Source organism: Tasmannia lanceolata, unplaced genomic scaffold (assembly GCF_043159265.1).
Source record: "Tasmannia lanceolata isolate RefF3 unplaced genomic scaffold, GAP_Taslan_0.1 ptg000011l, whole genome shotgun sequence".
Lineage (NCBI taxonomy): Eukaryota > Viridiplantae > Streptophyta > Magnoliopsida > Canellales > Winteraceae > Tasmannia > Tasmannia lanceolata.
In genome coordinates, this window is record NW_027518688.1 from 14841606 (window position 1) to 14866876 (window position 25271).

Below are 25271 nucleotides of genomic sequence, written 5' to 3' on the forward strand. Positions count from 1 at the left end.
GAAGAGAGTTGTCATGAGAAATGAGGTAAAGGCTATACTAAGGATTTTGTCAAGGTGGGAGTTTGTTTGTGTTGATGAGTAGTTTTGTAAGAGGTGCCTATGATGATGATGGGATAGAGACATGGTGTAGAGAGACAGAGAGAGAAATAGAGAGCACAAAAGTATGAGATGAAGAGAGGGGAAAAGAGAAGCATTTATGAAGAGGAAAAAATAATGAGAATTTTACTTGCTGTAATTCTTTTTTTCTAAATTAAGATAAATCTCTAGGAAGGTTTGAGAAAGAGACTGAGAGATATATTTGCATGCTGTTTTATTTCTAAATTAAGAATAGTTGGAGAGGAAGTTTGAGAGAGTTAAAGCTTTGATAATCTTGACAGGGTAATTTTGTTGTCATGTTTTTTAAATTGTTGATTTTGTCTTCTATCTTATGCATGGGCATCTACAAGATCAATGGCCTCAATTCCACCACGAAAATGTTCTCCTATTGGACCTAGAAATTGACTACCAATGCCTTTTACTATAGATCATGAAAGTGACTTTTGCATCGTGGTTCTTGATAATGAAGCATATACAAGGCTAAAAGGATCAAGGACATAAAATCATCCGATCAAAGATGATCTCAATGTCATTTTATTGGCCTTAGGGTTGTCATTCGAATCAACAGATTTGATTACATAAACAAGGTAGAATTGGGGCCCAATTGAGGTTTTTTTTATGAAGGAGCATAAAAGTGACTTTCAACTGAGCTTTTCTTTCAAACAAATATGCCATGCAAAACCCCTCTTTAGTACATATCTGTTTGGTTGGCTATTTTTAAGGAGATTGAGGGGAGAACATCTTCTTGAGATCTGAGATTGTTTGGTTGCCTTTTAAGGTCTTTGACCACTAGCACTGTCGGGTGACGGTCGGGTGATGTGGTGCGCTCGAGATCTTCTCTTCAAATTTCTTCAAATCAAAGAAATTGTGGAGAAGATCTTGGGGAGATCTTTTTGCCCTTATCCCAAACCCCCCCAATATTTGCAAGACAAGTTAGGAAATAATCCTAACGGTGGATGTGGCTTTTGCAAGATCGACGGTCAAGATCATTTGGTTAGTTAATTACTTTTGTGAAAAGTCATTAATGAAAAGACTTTATGTGAAAAGGTATAAACGTAAAGAGACGTTTGGGGAGAGGGATCGGCGCGATGAGGAGTCGCATCTCTTCCCACAAACGCTTATAAAAAGTACTCTTGGGTCCTATTTGCACACAACGAATTTGTTTTCAAACTTTGAGAATCCACGCTTGAAGAGAAAGGAAACCGGTCCCCATCACCGACTATTGTGTAGCAAAGAGAAACCTTAAGAGAAAGAAAATAAGATTCATGGCTTCCGATATGTTTTTTTCTCATTTCAATTTATTCCATATTGTTACATGTGATTTTCTCAATGTTGAATCGCTAAGATCCGTTGCCGGTGTTCATATTGTATCGAACACTTACATGTGGTATCAGAGCCACGGTTTTGGCGAGAAAATGGCGAGAAAATCGCATTAAAAGTAATTGAAGTAGCGTTTGTGAAAACTTGTATTTTGAGTGCCGCCATCAATTTTAGAGTCGGATCGATGATTAAATGGCATTGAAACGTTGCTTGTGTTCCCATGAATCCAACGCAACAAACGGTTCGTCGATCCGATGTCTGGATTGCGTTTGGCGGCGATTTAAAGATGAAAATTTTAACTTTTGGGGAAGTTTTGGACCTTGCCGGAAAACCGTGTGCCGCCGGCGACCGGCTTGTCCCACCGGAGATTTTCCGGCGTGGTTGCGAAGTTCATCGAGAGACGAGTCCAACGGCGTATTCTGAGCCTCAATCGGACTTCAAACGAAGCCGCAATAATAAATCGAACTTTGAGTGTTTTTTCGGATTTTGCTGGAATTTTCACTATTTTAATGAAGAAGACGATGAATAGTGTCGGGCTTGGCGGGCCGAACCGGGCCGCGCGGGCCCATCAAGGATCCGCGACGGGCTTTTCAATTAAAAAGGGCCGAGTAGACCCTCTAAGCTCACCAGACCGCATGGCCCAACCTGACCTGAACCGGCCCATAGGCCTAAACGGCCCAAATCTGTGTTTGACTCGGTTTGGCCAATTTTTGTGAGATTTTTGGCCAGATTATAGTGGTTCTGGAGGTTTTGCACCATTTTGAATCCATTTTTTGGGTCAGTTTTGGCATCTGGCATATGTATCATATAGGTATAGTGTAAATTCAAAAACTTTTGATTTTTCAACTTGGTTTTTGAGTCAAATATTTTAGGGTTTTAGCCCAAGTAAAACTGGTTCCGAACGTTTTGCAACCCTTTGAAACCATTTTTGCTATCCATTTTGCCATTTGAGCACTGTATAATACACTTATAGTGTATTTTTAACACTTTTGACTTTATAAATTTGGTTTTAAGTCAAAAGTTTTGGAGTTTTGGGCTCCGATTAGATTCGTTCCTAAGGTTACAGATCGTTCTGGACCTATTTTTGAGGTCATTTTTGGTATTTAAGCACTGTATGATATAGTTACAGTGTAAAATCAAGACTTTTGGTTTTGTAAGTTTGATTTTAAGTCAAATATTTTGGGGTTTTGGACTTGGGTTAGACCATTCCTATGGTTTTAGACCATTATGAACCCGTTTCCAAGGTCTGTTTTGGTGTTCGGAGTCTGGATTTTAAAATTTCAGTGTAATTTAATAACTTTTGGGTTTTTTAAAGTGGGCCTTGAGTTTAATTTTGATTTCAAACTCTTGAAGAATTAACTAAATGCCATGGAGACCCAGTTATGTAAAGTTTTGATGTTGTTTAATGATTAAAACTCAGTCAATGAACACCTTTGGTTTCTAATTCTTAACTTAAGCACCCCTATATGTTGTTTATATACTTTATGTTTTGCATATAACTTAAGGGTTAAAATGATTAGTTGAAATCATATATGGGACTAAACTTTTAACTTGAATGCACATTAGTTCATGCCAGATATGCTTAAAACCCAAGCTTATGGTTATAATAAACTGATAGTGTGTATTTTCAAATCCTAAAACATTGAATTATGTTTGATCATGGAACTTGAAAGTTGGTTTTGTATACACAAGTTTATTACGTTGTTCATTATTTTTAGTTGAAATTGAACTATATCTTGTTATGATTGGTCACTAAATGAATGAACAAAGAACTACGATTCCAACTGGGAAACGAAATCGCTTAAGGTTACGTGGTTAATTTTGAGAACAGTGTCGCATACAATGACACATTTATGGACTATGAACCACTTTCAATTGCGACTATTTGTCCAAGAGCAACACTTAGCCCAACGGATGACTGTTGTTTTGCACAAATAGGCGGTGTGAGAGGACTAGGCCTGGGTAACCTGGTTTGGGGTTATACTTCTGCCCAACGGTGATGTGCGCCTCAAGTATAGGGTTATCAGGCCCTAGTTGGTCTCATGGGAGAGCCAATTGTGTGCTGTGGCACGGCCCAACGGACGGCCCACGGTGACACGCCTGGTGTCTCGCCAGAATCACAGTATTGTGATTTCCTGAATTGAAAATCGTTTGTGTGTTGTGGCACGGCCCAACGGACGACCCACAATGACACGTCTGATGTTTCGTCAGGGTCACATTTTTGTGATTCTGGGCAATCTAACTAATTTTCCCTTAAATAGATTGATTGAGTATTGTATGTGAGAACCAATTGTGTGTCGTGGCACGGCCCAACGGACGACCACGGTGATACGCCGGTGTCTCTTCATAATCATGGTATTGTGTTTTCTAAACTAGAAACCAATTCTGCATCATGGCACGGTCCAATGGACGACCCACGATGGCACATATGGTATCTAATTAGAAGCACACTTATGTATCATCATGATTTTATACATTTTAGTCATTCTTTTCAGTTGGATTGATTAAAATCGTGGATTGAGTTAATTAAACTCCATTTCTGGACTGAATAGGTGTTATAAGAAGTGAGCATGTTTGGAACTGCAAGTCTGTGTCTGTGACATTGAAGTTGTTGGTATCTTAGTGTCTTTTCTAGATACCGATTATGTTGAGTACTTTAGTGGGTCAGAAACCTTAGCAAGTGATGGAATAGATCTGCATAATTCAAGACTACAAAAGGCTAGACTATATATCATTGAATGACAGGCTCACTAAACCCACATATAAAAGATGCTTATGAATAGTGGGAGTTCAATGTTAGTATCACTCTAGTAGTAATGGTAGACCTCTATTTTTTATGCAATTCGAGATATTTTTAAGACTCGAAAATGCAAAGGAGTTCTTGAATGTAGTTAGTGAATATTTTAGAGGATCATTGGAAGCACTTGTAAATACCCTTATGATGTGTTTTGATAACCTTAAAGTATATTCACCAAAGTTGTAGTTTTGAGCACACTTTGAAAGGCTTTAGATTCAGAACCTTGGTTGTGCTCACTTTCGACACACCTCTTGGTTATTTTAAATGGCAGCATTAGAGTCATGAAGATATAGACTAGTCTTAGCATTATCAATTAAAGAGAGTGAACTTTGTATCAAGTGCCATTATCTTGAATAATAAATGACACATACTTAAAGTATGGATCCCTTAAGTTTGATATGGCCTGGAATTAATACCATATCTTTGTATATTATGATTTCTATTTCGTAAGTACTCCGGAAAAAGATTTGCACATTTAGAATTCTATGTGAGGTCTTGGTGCGAGTTAGGTGCTTAGTAGAGGAGAGTATACCATTATATCGGGAAATAGAATAAAGGTGGCTGTTGAATCTATTATTACTCGCCACTCTTTTCTGAAATTTTGGTTTCATATGAACTAGAAATCTTATTCTAGAAAAACTTGATTCCTTTGGCTATGAATCAAGGTTTGGAAGTATAATGGATTCTCTCTAGTTTTCCATTTCCCATTTAGTGATTTTGGTTCTCTTCAGGGCAATCCTTATTGTCTTGGATTGCACTTCTCTCAAGGTCAGACTTGGCCTACCTTGCATTAGAATAAGATAATCAGTATTGTTAGAAATCGCGTGAACAAGAATTTATCCAATCAGTAGGTTAAGTTTTTTAACCACATATCTGAGGATAGTTGGGTAAAAGAAGAATTCTAGATTCACTTGATTTTATCGATTTAAACAATGATACGGGGTACATTGAAGGAGAAATATACAAAGATTAATCGGTTTAGGGTGTTACCAAGAGTATTGATCTACTAAAAGTCATTCACAATGACATCTTGGATCTTTGGACTCTGACAGTTGGTGGCGGAAGGTGTTACCCTTTTAGTTAAATTTTCTAGCCATATTTAAATGTGTCTCTCTAATCAGAAATAGAGGCCCTATCTTTGTTTGTGATCTATAAGGTAAGAGTCGAGAATTAACTTGACATAAACGATCAAAACAATAAGGGTCATTTATGCAACTCTCTGTTGCCTAAGATTGTAGGTTAAAACTCTTAAAACACCCATGTATTTTGTGATCCAAGTAAGGCTGTGCCTAAGACCCTTTAAGATTTATAGGTCATAAGGAAGCTGAAATTGGGAAACATGCAACTTTGGGTTGTTTACATGAGGCAAAAGTTTATAACCCACGAATATAATGATTAAGCTCTATGACCATAAGTTACAATTTCATAGATTATCTTAAAGTATTTAAGGGTTTTAGGTTCTGTTGATTGACCCATAGTACGTATATTGTCGGGATTAAATGTGCCAAGACTTCTAAAGGATGGTGACCTTAGTGGGAGTGTAATGTCTTTAGTAAAATCACCTTTAAGGAGAACCAGATTGTAGTACCGGTACTGGTGATCCAAGATAAGGTGGTACCAATGCTCATTGGAACATTAAAAGACACATATAAGTTAACAACCCACATTATAGATGTTTTAGTGGTGACAACTACCGAACAATCCTTGAGGCTAAGGAAAGAGGCACATAGTCTGTAGACTTAGAGATTCTGCTTAAGGTTTAGAGCAGACTTCTCGACAATTGTACATAAAGTTTCATCAAGTATTCTCTATGTTAAGTTTTAAGGAATTGTCACAGGATAATGGATATATGTTAAGGTCGGAGGAGTAATATTATTTTCCTCGTGTTATGTGTTTATGGTATACTACTTGCTAGTAGTACTTAGCCATGTTCAATGATATTCATACAAAAGAATTCAGGTGAAGCATCCTACATAATAGGAGTTTAGATTCACCTAGTTGGGACTCGAGGATTGCTGAGATTGCAGAAAGTCTATCTTGGTAAAGTCCTAAGTATTGAACATGGATAAATTACTCAATTTGTAATGTTCCTATAGTTAAGGGTGATATATTCAGTCAGTTCCAAGGTCCCAGGATCGATTCATTATAGGAGTAGATAAAGAGGTTCCCTAATAGTTCCGCAATTGGGGTCTATTGAATATTTAAATCTGCACCTATCTGTGTATAACCTATATGGTGGGCAAATTTAGAAAGTACCAATGTTATTTATGTATGGATCATTGGAAATTTGCCAAAAGGTTATATATTGTCTGTAAGGGACTAAAGGTTTAATGCTCACATAAAGTAAATGAGATAACCCTAGTGTGATTGGTTAATCTAATTCCGACTGTTGTCGGAACACCTAGAGTTCTGCTCTAATATATTTTGCAGAAAGTCCTAAATCGTGGAAGAATGTCAAATTGACACTCAGTTGCTTCCACCTTGGGTACGGAGTTTATTGTGTACTTCAAGGCCTTGTACTATGCCTTGAAGTCGCGGAATTTTATCTCAGGGTTTTATCTTCTTGATAGTCGACAAGTTACTGGGAATGTATTGTGATAATTCCGCTGCGGTTTTACAATTCCAAGAACGACAAATCAAGTAATGTGGTCAATGTATTGACATATTGTCGTGAGGAAGTTCGGAATCAATGTGTATCTGAAGATTACATAAGCACCGCACTTATGTTGGCAGATCCTTTGACTGAGGGCTTGTCACCAAAGCTCTTCAGAGAGCATGTAGCGCGCATAAGGTTGGTTGACACTTTTGATAGCCTATGACAGTGGGAGTCTGCATTAGGTATTGAGATACACTGTTGTGATCACATTTTATTTTATGATTCTGATATATATTATTTTTTACCGCTCCATTTTGTGCACATTACGTAAATGGATTGTGAGTAAGAGGTAGAATGTCTGTAGACTATTTTGGACCATGTTTACATCTTATGCATGTATGCTTTTACATTCATGTTAGTAAGAATTACTAATAATATAATCATGGGGTAGGCTATTGGGTAGAGTTGGTGACCCAATGGTTACATGGTTTATTGTTGGTAGTTTTTGCTAAACGGAATGTTGGGTTTATTATCTAACTAATTTAAAGTTATGATCCTTATGTTTGGCTCAAAGATCTTGCTAGCCAAGTGGGAGAATGTTAGGAAATAATCCTAACGGTGGATGTGGCTTTTGCAAGATCGACGGTCAAGATCATTTGGTTAGTTAATTACTTTTGTGAAAAGTCATTAATGAAAAGACTTTATGTGAAAAGGTATAAACGCAAAGAGACGTTTAGGGAGAGGGATCGGCGCGATGAGGAGTCGCATCTCTTCCCACAAACGCTTATAAAAAGTACTCTTGGGTCATATTTGCACACAACGAATTTGTTTTCAAACTTTGAGAATCCACGCTTGAAGAGAAAGGAAACCGGTCCCCATCACCGACTATTGTGTAGCAAAGAGAAACCTTAAGAGAAAGAAAATAAGATTCATGGCTTCCGGTATGTCTTTTTCTCATTTCAATTTATTCCATATTGTTACATGTGATTTTCTCAATGTTGAATCGCTAAGATCCGTTGCCGGTGTTCATATTGTATCGAACACTTACAAGACAAACCAAACAATGTTATTCCACCCTTAATCTTCCCGTTGACTGATCTGGTTTAGATCTCCCCTTTAATCTCCCCTTTGACCGCGAGGCCTGTTTGGTTGCCAGGTTTTTTTTTTCCCTGGGATTTATGTGGGAGAAAAAAAAACGAAGGAGATTGGTGGGGAAAAAAAAGTCCTAGAAGTATCCCGGTAAAATAAAAAAAACCCATGTTTGGTTGACCTTTGGTTGCTTGAAGTGTTGGGAAGAACAAAATTCTTCTCAAGCATATTTTTGGTTCCTAGCATTATTTTGGTTCCTTGGAGTTTTTTTTTTCCTTCCTCGGATTTCATGCGGGTTTATTTTGGTTCCTGGGATTATTTTGGGCCCACCAACCAAACGTGGGTGAACCTGAGGAAATCCCACAAAAGTCCCAAGAATAAAATCCCACAAAAGGCCCAAGAATATTAAAAAAACCCTAAGAAAAACTGTTGATTTTTTAGATCCTACGCATGGGTGGGACCAAAATCTTGTGGGCCGACTTATAAAGTTTTACAAAATCAACTGACGGTAAAAGTGACTTTCTGCGTGTTTATTTGTTTTTAAAAGAGGTTTTGCAAAAAAGAGTCCCCAAAAATGACTCATTTTTGCCAAAAGAGTCTACATCCATCTTAAGTTACAGAATGACTAAAATGCCCCTTATTCCCAAATATTACTTTACAAAATACTCACAAAAGTGGGACCAACCTCATTTTATTACAATTTACCCAAAAGTGGGACCCGCTATAGCGAGTGACTCACACCGTTACTTGATCTGACCCTCCATCACATAGGCAATTATGACTTACGAGATCCAACCATCCATCATATTAAATTTATCAATGTGATAAAATGAGGTGTTACAGTGGGTCCCATTTTTGGATGATGTCATAGGCCAAAAAGTGGGACCCACCTTTAATTGATCTGATCATCCATCACACAGTGCAAGTGAGCCACAAAAACCAGCCCTGTTGCACTCGGTTTTAGGAGGATGGCTGAAATTTTGTGGCAAAATTGATCAAATATATGGTGGAAGGCTGTGCATGTTACCCACATAAAAAAGGTCCCTATTTCTTAGCCCCTATTAAAACAGGAGAAATTATATGGTGGAAGGCTGTGCATGCACGTGCAGCGGACAAAAAGGGCCCACATTCTTTGGGTGATCCAAACCGTTCAATTGTTGGGCCTTGATGTAGATACGGTGTGCCCAGGAAATCTTCTCCATAGGATGATCCTAACCCTCTAATCCGTGCAGGTTTTTATACTGTGCCATCCATTTTAAACCTCCACAAATCGAAGAGTTAGGAACATCTTATGGAGAAGATTTTTCTAGCTCATACAAAGACTAAAAGGTCATTACATAATACCTTAACAAAAAGGGAAATGATAAATGGACCCTTTTTAATTACTTGGGACACCCAGTAGCAGCGTACGTGGTAATCAGCCTCATTGATACACTGCTGCTGGTGTCCCAAGTGATCAAAACGGGGCGGATATATCACTTCCCTAACAAAAGAGACCAAAATAGGCTTAGTGATATGTTTTTGGGTGAGTGCCACATGTCACTAACTCAAAACAAGAAGTCGAGTAGGCGCCACCATTTTACCTCTTGTTTCAGGCAAAAAACATGTAATATTTTACCTAGAGCTTCTTTTACATGGTTTGCAAACCTTTGGCAAAACTGTTTTTCTCATGGTTACCAAACATGAGAAAGGGTAACCCACATTATTAGTTTTAATATGGTGGACAAACTTACATGCAGTGTAGCTAAAAAATATTGTATATTCGGGCCCATGTTATTGGGTCATCTACACCATTCATTTGTTGGGCCCAGTGGACGTAGGCAGTTCCCATTAAATCTTCTCCTTGGGATGATCACAACCATCCAATTTCTTGAGGTTTAAAATGCAATAGTGATCAAAGATTTATCAAAGGGTTACGAACAGTAGAATAATTTGGTCAATTGTGCATACAATCTCTGGCTTCAATATCCATCACATTCTAGTCATAAGTACGAGACATTACACAAAAGGAGGGAAAGGAATGGAAACAAAGGATGAAATATTGAAATCCTTGTATTACTTCTATCTTCATTAACAATCTTACAACCTACAAAACTAATCAAAAATGGAAAAAAAAAACCCAAAAACTCAATAGCACAATCCGATCATTACAACTCAACAACTAGAAACTTATTCAGAAAACACACACACACACACACAAATGTCACAGGAAAAAGGGTTGATGGTTGGGCCCGGGATTGACAAAAATCATGGATCGTTCGGCGCTTAGGCAGCGGGGCCCTGAGGGTTCTGCGGTGTACTCGATCGAGCGATCTCTACAAATAGGACAGAACGAAGAGCGATGCAACCATTGATCAATGCAGTACTTATGGAATATGTGATTACACTTCAGTACGCGGATTTCCTCTCCGAATGTGAATTCAGCCAAGCAAATGGAACAATTTTCGGATTCGAAGCACGGATTTGATGGTGATGATGAGATGGGGTAGATGTGAATGGGGATGGATTGGATTTCGTCGGGATTTTGTTGGGTGGGTTTGGGTGAGTCATTGGTTGAGGTGGGGTTAGGCCTTCGGCGGCAGAAAAATATTATAATGGAGGTGAGGAGGAGGAAGAAGAGAGCTGTGATGAGAAATGAAGCAAGAGTTATACTTAAGATTTTGTCTAGGTGTATTAAGATTTTGTCTAGGTGTGTTTGTTTTGATGGGTGGTTTTGTAAGAAGTGTCTATGATGGTGATGAGAGAGAGAGAGAGAGAGAGAGAGAGAGAGAGAGAGAGAGAGAGAGAGAAGGAGCACAAAAGTATGAGATGGAGAGAGGGGAAAGAGAAGCATTTATAAAGAGGAATAAATTATGAGATTTTTGCCTGATGTTATTCTTTTTTACTAGATTAAGATAATCTCTAGGAAGGTTCTCAGAAAGAGTCTGAGAGAGATTTTTGCTTGTTTTTCTTTCTTTCTAAATTAAGAATTCTTGGTGAGGAAGTTTGAGAGAGAGCATTGGGTTTTCTAGAGGCATTTTTTTAATATTGTTTCCTATTTTCTCCCTTCATAATCCCTATTCTAATCCTATGATCCTAAAATTCCTGTATTTGGATTATGGCTCTATCCCTCTCTCTAAAAACGCATAAATACCCACTTTACTTTAGAGATGAAAATGGGTGCTTTTGTTCTGATTAATTAGGTAGAGGCCAATCGAATTGGATAGTTTGGAGGGATGATCCCTAGCAGGTCTACCATAATGGCTTGTTCAGATTATCAAATCATAAACCCATATGTAAATTTTTGGATAAGCTCAATGGGCCCAACTTAACTGGGTCTGACTATGTTCTATAGATAATCATACCCATTGTGATTAGATTAGATCTTAATTGAACTTCCACATAGAAGAAAGTCACTTTTATGCTCCTTCCTGAAAGACACACTAGTAAAAAACATAGAAGAAAGTTACTTTTATGCTCCTTCCTGAAAGAATGGCAACCATAAGTGATGATCCTAGGCCCTTTATACATCGCGTTTTTAGTCAACACATAAATGTTGCTCCTAGGCCTCCTTGTAAAAGCCAAAAGTTGTCTTTTAGAATTGATGGTAAAAGTGACTTTCTGCCTAGTCCTTTATTTGTATTTTAAAAAGTAGCACTTGTAGAGGAATTTTACTGTTTTCATTTATGATCAGATTTTTCTGGAGAATCCATATTGGTAATTAGGATGAATAATGAGTAAGAAGGGTATAATAGTCATAATAACAATTTCATTATTATATAAAGAAGGTTTTGGACGCGGCCACATTAAATTGATTAATTGAATCTGATATTTCTTGTTACTTAAGAAACCTAAATCGTCACGTAGGAGGATTGCTAGCAAAACGGAAATCCGAACTGAAAAAAAAAAAACACTTCTAAAAATGAATTCCGTGCCGAAAATAAAGAGAGAGGTGAAAAGAAACATGATTTTGCCATTTTCATCGCGTTTTTGCCATCTGAAGCGGATTCGTACACTCTTTTCCTTCTCTTGCGCAAGTGTCACGATAAAGTGGCCGCTAGGGTTGCTACTTGGGTTGGGCTCAAATCAAACCGACGGGTTCAACCCAATTTTCACTTGGGTCGGGTTGGCATTTCCTCAGGTTGGGTTGGGTTCGAGTATCAATAATCAAAACATAGCAGTGCCAATATCAGTAGCCAAAAATATATTGGTGCGGTGGTGCCCATTCCATTCTATGATCCAATTGTGACCTAACAAAAATAGGAAAGAAAAAACATCTCTGTAGGATGAGCTAGCCCTCCAATCTCTAGATGTTTTTATGATTTATCATCCCATCTATATAGATCGAAGAGTTATGAATCATCCCGTGGAGATGATTCTTGGGGCATGACTTATTTACGTTGGGTCCCAACAAATGAATGGTTTGGAATTTGGACCCTCAAATTGAATGAGGAGCATTTTATTTTTTACACACCACATAAAACTTGAGTTTAAAGTGACAGGTTTTTTTTTATCATGCACCTTGGTAGGTAACAAGTGGAGAGCATGAGAACTCCCTAAAACTAGTGAAAATAAAAAAAATGATACTTGACTTTTTTGATGATCCAACTGCGCCCTAACAAAAAAAAGGCATTTATTATTCCTTTAGGGCCCGTTTGGATACCTCCCATTTTGTATTTGGATTTGGAATTGAGTTTTGAATACAAATTGAATATATCCGTCAGCTCATGTAGAGGGAGATAGAGAGGAAAGGGGGTACTTCCTAGTGGAGGGGAGAGGTTGAGGAGCAAAGAGGGTGAAGGAAACTACCAGATCTGTGGATTTCCAAGTTCTTATTTCCACAGCATATTTAGAAATCTGATTTTTTTCACAGTCAGCTGCTGAATTAGAAATCCAAGAATTTGATCCGATCCAAATTATAATGCAAAAAGGGCTGCAATGGTGAGAAATCCAAATCAAAATCTTCTTGGCATCCAAACGACGGAATTTCTCATATGGTCACAAATCCATGGGGCTTAATACGATCTAAATGGTGCAGACACGATATAATTCTATAGTAAACAAACCCCAAGCAACACAATGAAGACACTAGTTTATATCGTTCCACAAGATCTCCTACAGTCATAGGAGAGAAACTATCTTCCACTATGAGCAACAAACCCAAAATATTACAAGAAAATAATTGCCAATTCCATAACCCTAAAATTTACACTCTCAACACACACAACACGGAAGATCAAACACAACCTAGACAACTGCATCACTCATTCAACTCTTGTCACGCACTCATTTTCAGAGTTGCCATATAGTATTGAAGATTGTTGTCTAGGGCCTAAGCAGTACTTGATGGAGGACTTGAAATTCATCCCAAGAAGGGCTCATAGCCCTCCTATGGTTACAGGATTTGGAAGGTGTTAGGCACAAGCCCGACTGGTACGTAAAACTGGTCTTGCTAATACTTAATCTTATTTTCAACTATTTTCAAATGATCAAGACAATCATTTGACCATTTTGCATGGTTTCACTATGATAAAAAGCGACTCTATACTATAATTTGTAAAGCATAAAGAAAAAGTACAAGTTAATAACATGGTAATAGAACATAACCAAGCTGAAAGTGAGATCCATGGCAATATAACATAACCAAGTTACTCTAAACTATACTTAAAACTGTTATTGTTAGTAACATTTAAAGTGTTATTGTTAATAACACTTAAAGGTTTTATTTAATAAAGTATTTTTTTAATTAAAAATACTTTATTTTGTTTAAAATAATAAATTTTCAATGACAAAAAAAATAGGGATTTTTTCCAATTAGTCCCTACTTGACAATTTAAATGCAAAATAGTCCCTAAAAAACATATTATCTATTAGCTTGCTTTTAAAAGATAACTGCTATTACGTCCCAAAAACAAACAGACTTGAATTTGCTCGTCAAAATATTAAAAATGGGCCTAGCAAAAAAAAATAAAATATATATATATATATATATATATATATATATATATATATATATATATATATATATATATATATATATATTGAGAATGGCAAATTTACCCTCTTTCCCTTGAATCATTTTAGCCCATTTTCAACATAACTTGTTACGAAAATTTTCCAAAGATAGGTGAAACTAATATCTCTCTCTAAGAAATTATTTGAAGACAAAAGAATTTCTACTCCCTAGTATTAAAATACAGTGGGGGCACATTGTTTGGGTGATCCAAAGCATTCATTTGGTGTACCCAAAAAAAATCAGCTCCGAGCATCCCATCCCTTCTATTTGTGGAGATATAAACCTTTTGGAAACATTTTCTTTCTTTCCCTGATTTAGAGGGATATTATATGGGTGCTTAATTTTGATGGATATTTTCATAAATTGAAGGTCGGTTCAAGTCAAAATTTAATAGGACTGTTTCAAGTTACTGCAGAGGAAATCCACTCAGTTGTGATGAACTGTGATGGAAGCAAAGCCCCTGGCCCGGATGGTTTCAATGGACAATTCTTCCAGTCCTTCTGGTACCTCATCAGCAAAGACACAACCAAAGCAATTTCTCACTTCTTCCGCTCTGGTAAGCTTCTCCCTAAAGTTAATGCTACAAATGTCACCCTAATTCCCAAGACTTCTGATGCCTCCTCCCCGGAAATGTTCCGGCCAATCTCGCTCTGTAACTTCCTATATAAGCTAATCACCAAAATCCTGGCTAACAAACTCCGCTTAATAATGCACAAGATTATCAGCCCAAATCAATCTGCATTTATCAAAGGCCGCAACATCCAAGACAACATCCTTTTAGCCCATGATTTGGTTCATAATTTTCACCTCAAATCCAATGTAGCTGGATTGTGTATTAAGCTTGATCTCAAGAAAGCTTTCGACATGATCAGAAGAGAATCCCTCCTACTCTTTTTGAAAAAAATTGGATGCAATGATATCTGGTGCAACTGGATCCACGAGTGTATAGACACACCATCGTTCTCCATCCTTATCAATGGATCCCCTGTCGGTTACTTCACCTCCAGAAATGGAATTAGGCAGGGTGACCCTATTTCTCCCCTCCTCTTCTGTATTTGCATGGAGATGTTTTCCTGCATCGTTGAGAATGCTATCCACTCTAAGTCCTTTTCCTCTCCTTTCTGTCGTGGAGACTTAATTGTCTCACACCTCCTCTTCGCAGATGACATGCTTGTCTTCTCGAAAGCTTCCCCTGCCTCTGCTCAAGGTATTAGAAATTGCATCCATCAATTCAATGATTGCTCTGGTCTTGAAGTGAACATTAGCAAGAGCAAAAATTTTTACTCTGAATCTGCTAAGTCTCTCAGAACAACAATTGATCCAATCCTTCATATCCCGGAAGGCCAATTCCCGGTGAGATACCTTGGCCTCCCTCTCATCTCCACTAGACTTAAAGGTTCAGACTGCTCCCCCTTGATCAGTAAGATACAAAAACGCATTGCCAGCTGGGCCAACAAGCTCCTCTCCAGAGCTGGGAGAATTGAATTAGTCAAGTCAGTCCTCAATTCATTCCATCTGTTCTGGTCAGCTTCTTTTAACCTCCCTGCTAGTGTCCTTGACAAAATCGACCAAATCATAAGAAATTTCATTTAGGCTGGGTGCTCTGAGAGAAAGTCTTTCCATCCAGTTGCTTGAGACACTATTTGCAGACCCAAAGATGAAGGGGGCCTGGGAATTAGAAAAATCCGAGACATTAACCTTGCTTGTCAGCTCAAAAACCTCTGGTCTATCGTTAATGGTAAAAGTACATTGTGGACTGAGTGGTTTACAAGAAAATATCTGAAGAATAAAAATTTCTGGACTAGGAAAATGCCGGCTTCTCCCTCCTGGGGAGCCCGAAGCATTTTCAGAGTTAGAGAGGAAGCTGGATACCATATTTGCTACATCTTGGGAGATGGTAAAGGCATTGACTTCTGGAAACAACCATGGCACCCTGCTGGCCTCCTAACCCATCTATACCCCGAAAGTTCCTTGCCGAATACTGTCTCCCCCACTGCTACGGTGGACCAACTGTTGAATGATGGTGAATGGGATCCAAATATTCAGTTTACCCTCCCAAACATTAATACCATTCTCAATACAGCTCTCATCTCTCCCAACCCTTCAAACTTAGCTATCTGGAAACCCACTCCATCTGGGGATTTCTCCCTGTCCAGTGCTTGGAAATGCATTCGTACCCACAATCCCAAACCCCCATGGACTCCCTCGATCTGGTTCAAAGGCCATGTCCCAAGACATAGCATTGTATCTTGGCAAGCCCTCCACAGCAAACTGAGTACCAAAGCTAGACTTCTCATGTTGGGATCCATCCGAGATATCTCCTGTCCTCTTTGCAGTACTGGTAGAGAAGACAAAGATCATCTATTTTTCAATTGTTCATATTCAGCTTGGATCTAGAAAACTCTTCTGATGCGCTTCTCCGTCCGGAAAACCCCATCTCGAACTCTAGATAAGAATGAAGAATGGATTCGCCTCAACTCGAAGTCTTGTTCCAGATATGGGACTGCCCTTCGTATGGCCTTCTGTGCAGCTATCTACTTCATTTGAAAGGAAAGAAATTGCAGAGTTTTTGAGAACAAAAAAAGACACAAGCAAGTTGTTCTCACTGACATTCTATACACCATCAGAACCAAAATCCTACATCTGAACCTTGATGTAAACTCCAGTTCTATGGAAATCAATCTGGCCAAGACTCTAAACCTCCCAAACTTTATCCTCAAAAAAGACCCCAAAACCTGTAATTGGATTACTCCTGATCCTGGCTGGTGGAAACTAAATACAGATGCTTCCTTAAAAGAAGACAAGGCAGCAATTGGAGGATTACTTAGAGATGCAGCCTGCAACATCATCGGCTCCTTCTCCATCAACAAAAGCCCGAAGACAATTCAGGAATTAGAGATGGAGGCTATTCAGAAAGGTATCTGCACTGCATTGAGACACAATATCAGTAATTTATGGCTGGAATCTGACTCCCTGTACTCAGTCAGTGTGATCAATGGAAAGGCCAGATGTCTTTGGAAACTAATTCCAACCCTTGCAACTATTAGCGCCAAGTTATCGGAACTCCCTGCTTGGAAAATCACCCATTCTTGGCGAGAAGCAAATGGAGCAGCAGATTCCCTATCCAAATTCGAATGCCCCATAAAAGGTGAAGACATCCCATCTGATTCCCTCCCTCTTGATCTGATAAACATCATCAGATCCGACTTCTCCGGCACAATTTACACTCGTTCATAACGCCCTCCAGCTGCTGTTTATGCCTTGGCTAGTCTGTTTCTTGACTTTAGGTTATTGTGGTATTGGGAACTTGTATGATTTTTCTTTTATTTCCCATGTAGCTGCCCTCGTGGCCCCCTTCTGTATTGTTCAGTTCTTTTATAATTACCTCTGGTAGGGGTCAGCCTAACCCCAGCTTGCCTACCAAAAAAAAAAAAAGTTATCTTTATTTGTGCGCAAATTTAGATAGGGAGATGAAATTTTCACCACCTGCATTACGTGCACACCCCTTATAAACTGATTTGACGTGAAAAGTGGGCAACTTTATGTCAAATCACGTTATAAAGGGGTGTGCAAGCACTGCAGGGGTGTGAAAATATCATCACCCTTTAGAAAGGAAGTCTAAACTGAAGGGAGCCCTTGAAAAAAAGAGGTGAAAGGGCTCCCCCATTGGCTAGACTCAATTTAAAACTATCCTCAAGCCAATCGGATTTTTCTCTAGACTTACGGATATATGCCAGCAGTTCTTCCAACCGCTAAACCAAATATAAAAATGAAACTAGTATCATTCTCGTGACAAACCTTCCTCTCATTCTTTTCTCTTCTTCACCCTTTTTTTCTCTCTCCAAAAACCAATTTTTCCTATGCAAGTTAGAGTCTCTTAGTTTCCTTCTTTTGGGTTTCTTTATTTCATGTAATCCAAAGATCATATGGCTTCCATGAATAGTTTTCTTGCTTGTTTGACTCTTATTTTCTTCACGTCTCTACATGGGTTTGTGGAGGCTGATAATCCAACGATCAACTTTGATTGGACTGTTTCTTATTCTCAAATGGCTCCTCTCGGGATTGAAAAACAGGTTTGTTTTAAGTTTCTTTAATGGTTATTATTTATCTATTAGGATTTGATATTTGATATTTCCAAGCCATGTTTTTTGTTAATGTTATGATGTTTGTTTTGAAGATTATTGTGATCAACGATCAGTTTCCGGGTCCGCTGTTAAACGCGACGACGAACGATATCGTTAACATAAACGTTCATAACAATATAACAGAGCCATTCCTTCTTACCTGGTAAATGATCATCTTTATTCTTGATTTCTAGGGTTTTCTTTTTTTTCTTTTTGTGGTGCAAGTTCAAATATTTTGCAACTTGACTCGGGCTCGAATTGGGTCGAGTCATGTCAACACGGACGAGTCCCGAGTGAATTGTTTGTATTCGGCAACTACGCTAGAGGTCCTTATAATTTGGTTAGATTGGGATATTTTTAATTTTAGCTCACTCCAGATTAAATCATCTTCCTATGTTTATCTTTATCTCTCATGTTCTATATAAAAACTCATTAGGGAATCTTTGTAAATCATCCAAGAATAGTAAAAATTTCCATTATTTTACAAATATAATCCTAAGTTTACAAATATAATCCTAAGATTTTTAAACCATCACGTTGTAGTCGTCTAGTAATTTATGTCCAAATATGAGGCTTCAAAGATACTTCAATTTTACACAACTACCGAGTTGATAGCGGGTCAACCCATTTTGCAAGGAATCGAGCCAACCCGGATGAGTTTTGAGTTATCATTGGTGCAATTTACATGCTATCTATGTATTTATTTTGAAATTTGGATTTGGGTTTTAGGAATGGAGTGCAACAGAGGAGGAATTCATGGCAAGATGGGTTGCAAGAGACAAATTGCCCAATTCTACCGGGCAAGAACTGGACTTATAGTTTCCAAATGAAAGACCAAATTGGTAGCTTCTTTTACTACCCGTCCTTGCTTTTACAAAAGGCAGGAGGGGGATATGGGCCAATCCGAGTCAATAACCGAATTCTGATTCCGATTCCGTTCCCTAAACCGCTCGACGAGTTTGATATCTTGATCGGAGACTGGTACAATAGTGATCACAGAGTAAGTTGTAATTTGATTTTTCTTTTCTACTTACTCTTTATAAAATAATTTGTATGGTTTGATTGGATATTTTTGTTTATTTGGTTTTGATTGATTTAGGACATGAGATCATCTCTTGATGAAGGAACCCTTTTGCCCCCTGACCCAGATGGTATCCTCATCAATGGCCTTGGCCCTTACGAGACCAACTTCACCTTACAGCCCGGTGAGATTTCACATACAAAACTACACACGTATGTTGTCGAGTTATAGTAGAGAGGCACAGCCTGTTTTGTTATTTCAAACTTCTTAGTTTGTAGTTTGAACCAAGGTTTTAAATATAGTACGGAATCCGAAATTTCGGGTTTTGGTCGATAATGAAACCGAAATCGATTAAACCGAGACCATGGTTTGAAATTTTGGTTTCGGCATATATTACGGACCTAGCGAAACCGAAATTTCAGCCGAAATTCGGTAATGGCACAGGAAATGTCCATTATTTGGGCGGAAATTTCAGTAATTTAGGCTGAAATTTGAAAAGGAATAAAAAACTAATATATAAATTTTCAAATTTTTCCGAAATTGACGAAATTTCGACCGAAATTTCCTACATTTTGCCAATTTCGGTTTCGGAACGTTTCGGACAAAAATTAAAACCATGCACTGTAGTTTATTTTGGCCAAAGTTTCAAAATTCTGTCGAAATTTTGTTTATCCCTAAATTCCATCTGAAATTTTAGGGATTTCACCCAAAAATCCGGATTTTGATAATTATTTAATATTATCTCGAAATTTACTATCGAAAAAAATTAGGAGAAAAAATAGCCGTTCAATAGTCGAATTTCGGCCGCATTCCGAAACCGAAATTTGAAACATTGGTTTAAACTATTCAATGAAAGAAAAGAAAAGGGTGTAGATATCAATCCCTAATCTATAAAATAATTTCCCAATTAATGATTTAAAATTATGCAATGGTAACTTTTTGAAAATTATTTTCAAAAGCTCTCTAGATAGTAAGCAATTTGGGGGAGGATCCAAACATACGCCCAATCACATTTTATTTATTTAATCCCTTATGTATTAGGTGCATGTACGAGTGATTAAAGCGAATCATTCCTCTCTTTTGTACACGAGCTGTGAACCTGCTTCATTCCTCGACTCTATCTAATCTGATATGTCTACGAAGCATGAGTTCATGTAGTAGTGTGGCACATGTACGTGTAATCAAGATAGTCATTTTTTTTTATGAATCTAGACCGTTCATTATGTGGGACCTTTCGTGGATAAGCCACAACCCTCCCCCACTTATTACAATTACATTGATGAAGTTTTAACTTAGTTAATTTTTCTAGACAGGGTTCAAGATCATTTTCCTTTCTCTTTATTTAATTATTTAATTAAAGGGGACCTAAGAATAAGGAAAGAGTTCATTAACATATTTTCCCTGTCCAAAATCCTAGAGAACTCTCTGTAATTAGAGAAGAAATCATTAAAAAAAATCTAATCTATAAGGGTTCTTTAGAAAATTTTGATTAAAATATAAAATTTTAAAAATGACACCAAAAAATTCACGAAATTTCCACAAAAAAACTGTAACATTAATGAAGAAATTAGTTGTTGAAACTTTATGAAGAAATTTGGGATTTTCAGAAGAGGAATTGCTTTGAGTTTTTCCTTATTTCATTTGCAGGTGCCACATATCGGCTAAGAATATCAAATGTGGGACTGAAAACATCACTGAATTTCAAAATTCAGGACCATCCAATGCTTTTAGTTGAAACCGAAGGCTCCTACACTGTACAACAATACTATGAGAGTTTGGACATTCATGTAGGCCAGTCTTACTCAGTTCTAGTTACTGCAAATCAATCGGCTAATGCATACTACATGGTTGCGGGTTCCCGATTTCTCGATACAGAAATCTCCGGCGTCGGAGTTCTACGATATGCTGGCTTCCAAGGTGACCCAACAGGCCCCCTTCCAACGGGACCCGACCCAATGGACTACGCCTATTCTATTGATCAAGCAAATTCCATAAGGTATAATATACTTCAAATTATTTATTTCCTGCGTTTAACTTTAAAATGCATTATAGTGAGTCTTCATGAAAATTTTCTAAAGGATTCATTAGCCGACCCCAACTAGTTTGGGACAAAGGCTTAGTTGAGTTGAGTATAGTGAGTTTTTATTTCGATAGGGTATACATAACATGGTTCTTAAATTTTCTGGATAATGGAAAAGTCCCTTAATTTTTCATTCCCCGTTTTAAACTTGGCCTTGTCTGGATTGCAAGAAAAACATTTTTGACGGAAAATTTTTTCTTGGGATTTTCTTTCTTTCCACAGTTTAGAAGGAAATGATATGATTACGGTTAATTTAGATTGATATTATCATAAATTGAAGGTCCCTCTAAATACAATTGAATAGGATTGGTTCAAGTTATCATTTTTAGTATGCACAAAAATTAGAAACATTTAAAATTATTTTTCCTTTCCAAGCTCTTACAAAAAATTCTTCCAATCCAAAGAGGGCCAGAGAATCCGGAATAATTAAATTTTTTTCACATTTTTGTGAATTAAATACCAATTTTCATAGTTAAATCCAAAATTTCAGATTAAAATTGTTTTTGACAGCATTTTCTCATACATTATTTGTAGTTATAAAATTTATTTCATGGGTATAAATATAAAATACATTATGGGATGGGGTACATAACAGTCATAAAATTCTCTGGACAATGGAAAATTTCTTGAAATTTTCATTCACCCCTTTTAAACTATAAAGAGTCCCTAATAATAAAAAGACTCATTTTTCAAATTAAATGCCAATTTTCAAAGTAAAACAAACAAATGTCCAATTAAATGCTAATTTGACATCATTTTTGCATATATTATTTGATAAATTTTAAGAAAGAAATTGTAAAGAAAACTTATCTTATTCAAGAAAATACATGCACTTGGCATTCCTCCTATGCTTTGTGTTGAGTTACTCAGAAAATGTGTACACATATGGTAGTGTTTTAAATAGAAAAACAAATGGGGTTTTATTTCTAAAGTTTCCCAATCATTTCCCGAATTTTCGAGCATTTTACCTTGCCAAATTATTCCCGAATCCATACTAATTTGTATCTGTTGAGCCTTCTGTAATGTGATTTGCTCCTGTGTTCTCACAGGTGGGACTCAGCAGTTGGAGCGGCGACGCCGAACCCACAAGGCTCTTTCCATTACGGCCAAATCAATGTTTCCCGAACCATCGTTCTCCAAAATGGCGTAGCGACCTTTGGTAACCATACACGATACATTGTCAATGGCATATCTTTCGTGCACCCTGACACGCCATTGAAGCTAATAGACTACTTCCGGCTCCATGATGTGGTTGTACTTGATACCGCCCCAGACTTCCCCGATGGCCGTCCACCTGTGCTTGGGACTTCTGTCATATACGCTACATACCGGGAATTCATCCACATTGTCTTTGAAAACACCCAGCCTAAGCTCCAAGTGTGGCATTTGGATGGATATATTGCCTTTGTTGTAGGGTAAGTTGGTTTTATAAATTACTTATGAATCTAAAATAAAAAAAGGGCAGCCCGGTGCACGAGGCTCCAACCATTGCAGGATCTGGGGCGGGCTAGATTATGCAGCCTTACCCATGCTTTGCAGAGAGGCTGTTTCTGTGATTCGAACCCGTGACCACAGGGTCACAATGGAGCAACCTTACCGTTATGCCAAGGCTCGCCCTCTCACTAATGAATCTAAAATAACCAAAAAATAATAATAATAAATAAATAATGCTACAAATGAAAATGAGATTTTAATTGCCTTTAAAATAGACTTCTATGTTACAAATAGCATTCTCAGGAGTTTCTCGGCAAGGGAAAATCTCGGGATGTGCTGAATTTTTTTTCTTGTTTATATTAGGAAAACAATAATATGAAATTATTTAAAAACATATAAAATAAGAAAAAATAAAAAATATCATGATATTATCGTGGTAAATGAAAATATTGCTATTTTTTTTTTTATCAATTTTCCAGATTGTTTCAGGATTCTTTTGTTCTATCAAAATATTGTGATACAATCGCTATGTTTTAAAAATATCAGAGATATTTGTGACTTGACTGCTCTTCTTTTCTGTTTCAAAGAAAAAAGAAGCAAAGGCATCGTAGTCATTGCAGTATTAAAAACTAGATTAGTTAATTGGACTGATTATCTTATAAAAATTGTATGCATATAATCTATTATATGCAAATGGTTTTGAAGCAACTATGACTATTTGCACATATGGCTATAATAGTTTCAAAAATGGTATAGTTAATGGCTTACAGAGAGACCTAATGACCCATGCATTAAGATTAAACAAAATAATTTTATTTGCAAATAAAGACCGATATTTTGTTAACATAATTTAAAGGACTTGATCTGGTAATCTTATGAATGGATGGACTCAACAGGATGGGTGTTGGCCCGTGGGATGATAGTAAAAGATCCACGTACAACCTGTTCGATGCCGTTTCGCGTTCAACTGTGCAGGTATGTGATAATTTCTGGTTAATTAAATTGTTCAACGCTAGTCATGAGTATTCACTTTTTGGGAATTTCTCCATAAGGGTACTTTGTAAAAATTGGAAAAAAAATATAATATTAATGAGAAAAATATAATAAAATTAGGGAGATGATATTTTCACCCCCTTGCAGTACGCATGCGCCCCACTTATAACGTGATTTGACATGAATAGTGGGCAACTTTAACGCTTTTTGACGTCAAATCACATTATAAGGGGGCCGCATGCTTACTGCAGGGGTGAAAATATCATCTCCCTAAAATTATAGCATCATTATCGCAGTAATTTTTTATGATAAATGATAAAAATATCATGATGTTTTTTTTTTTTTTTTTTTAAAATCTTGAGATCATTTCAGGGTTTTTATTTTATCCAAATGTTAAGATATTATGAAATAATCAGAGATAATTGTGACTGCTCAACACACACACACACACGCACGCACATAGTGGAAGTTTTGCTGTGGGTGGTGAGACTTATCACTGTTGGATCGAAGATCCAATGGCGATTTGAACTGGGTCACTCCTAATTCGCTAACTTTTCATTGTGATACTAATAATTCACTTGTAGCAAAGTCTTACTAATGGTGTTTTGCGCTGATCTAACGTAATCTTTGTGTAATAAATACATTTATGTATGGTTATGCAGGTTTACCCCTTTTCGTGGACTTCGATAATGATGGAATTGGACAATCAAGGGATGTGGAACATAAGGTCACAAGATGCAGAAAAGAGCTACCTAGGCCAAGAGTTGTACATGAGAGTGAAGGGGAAAGGTGAGGATGACCCTTCTTCTGTGCCTACAAGGGATGAGGCACCAGTACCAGAAAATCTCATCAGGTGTGGGAAGGCTCCCTCTGTATGACCTCTCTCGCGTTAGGAATCCGTGTGCATCTTTCTCTCTCTCTCTCTCTCTCTCACACACACACACACGAATTTGGTTGTTAGGGGTAGGATAAAATTTACATAGGCTAGTGTTCATTGGAGTCACCAACAAACAAAATATTAAATGAATTTAAGTTTTTCATGTTTGTTCAAGGTTTAGGATTTAGGGAAATATTGGACCAACTTTGTCATTGAAACTTATAATTGTTTTGGATTGAATGGTGATGATAAGTGTGCCCACACTTTCTTTAAATTTTGGGATTTTTGCTGATTAGTCCCTACATGGCAAAATAATTGCTTATTAGTCCCTAAGAAAAGCGTATTTGCTTAACAGTCCTACTTTTAGAAAATATTTGCTAAAAGGTCCCTAGAACTCACGAATTTGACCCCAACCCATTTAATCATTTTTAGCATTTTTTGGATTTCCCTTCCAAGTTTTTAGGAAAAAAACTAGGAAATAAGCAATATTATCTCTTCCAATATTTACTTTCTAAGGAATTTGCACCACTTGTGTGAGAACTTCAAGTCTGAAATAAAGGGGGTTTTTTCATCAGAATTTAAAAACAAGATGGTTTTTTCACCAAGGAAAATGGAATCCTGTGCTGAAGAAAAAGATGGGATCATCTATTGTTACATGTGCGCATACACCAAAAAAAGAGAGGCATGTACCTTGAGAAATGCAAAAAACATCCAAATCGATACGTCATATTTACATCTTTATTTTCAATACGGTATCAAATTTTAGAAGTGTTTTCCTATTTTGAAATTGGTTTGTAAGAAATTTTTTGAAACTGCAGCTCTTTCCTAGCAAGATGGATTAGTGCTTCT

At 37.3% G+C, this 25271-nt stretch overlaps 2 protein-coding genes across 2 annotated transcripts; both read left to right on the plus strand.

Annotated features, from left to right (window-relative positions):
• Positions 1–14328: 14328 nt before the first annotated feature.
• LOC143885910 (uncharacterized) lies at positions 14329–17130 on the plus strand. The gene is made up of 3 exons (XM_077389947.1): positions 14329–15386; positions 15543–16106; positions 16560–17130. Exons 1-3 carry the CDS (start codon positions 14329–14331, stop codon positions 17128–17130), a joined length of 2193 nt encoding a protein of 730 aa, XP_077246062.1.
• Positions 17131–17674: 544 nt separating this feature from the next.
• SKS18 (SKU5 similar 18) lies at positions 17675–24696 on the plus strand. Its single transcript, XM_077390123.1, has 8 exons — positions 17675–17966; positions 18071–18180; positions 18747–19017; positions 19117–19222; positions 20686–21034; positions 22168–22533; positions 23449–23527; positions 24208–24696. Exons 1-8 carry the CDS (start codon positions 17820–17822, stop codon positions 24421–24423), a joined length of 1644 nt encoding a protein of 547 aa, XP_077246238.1. The 5' UTR covers positions 17675–17819; the 3' UTR covers positions 24424–24696.
• The last annotated feature ends 575 nt before the right edge of the window (positions 24697–25271 follow it).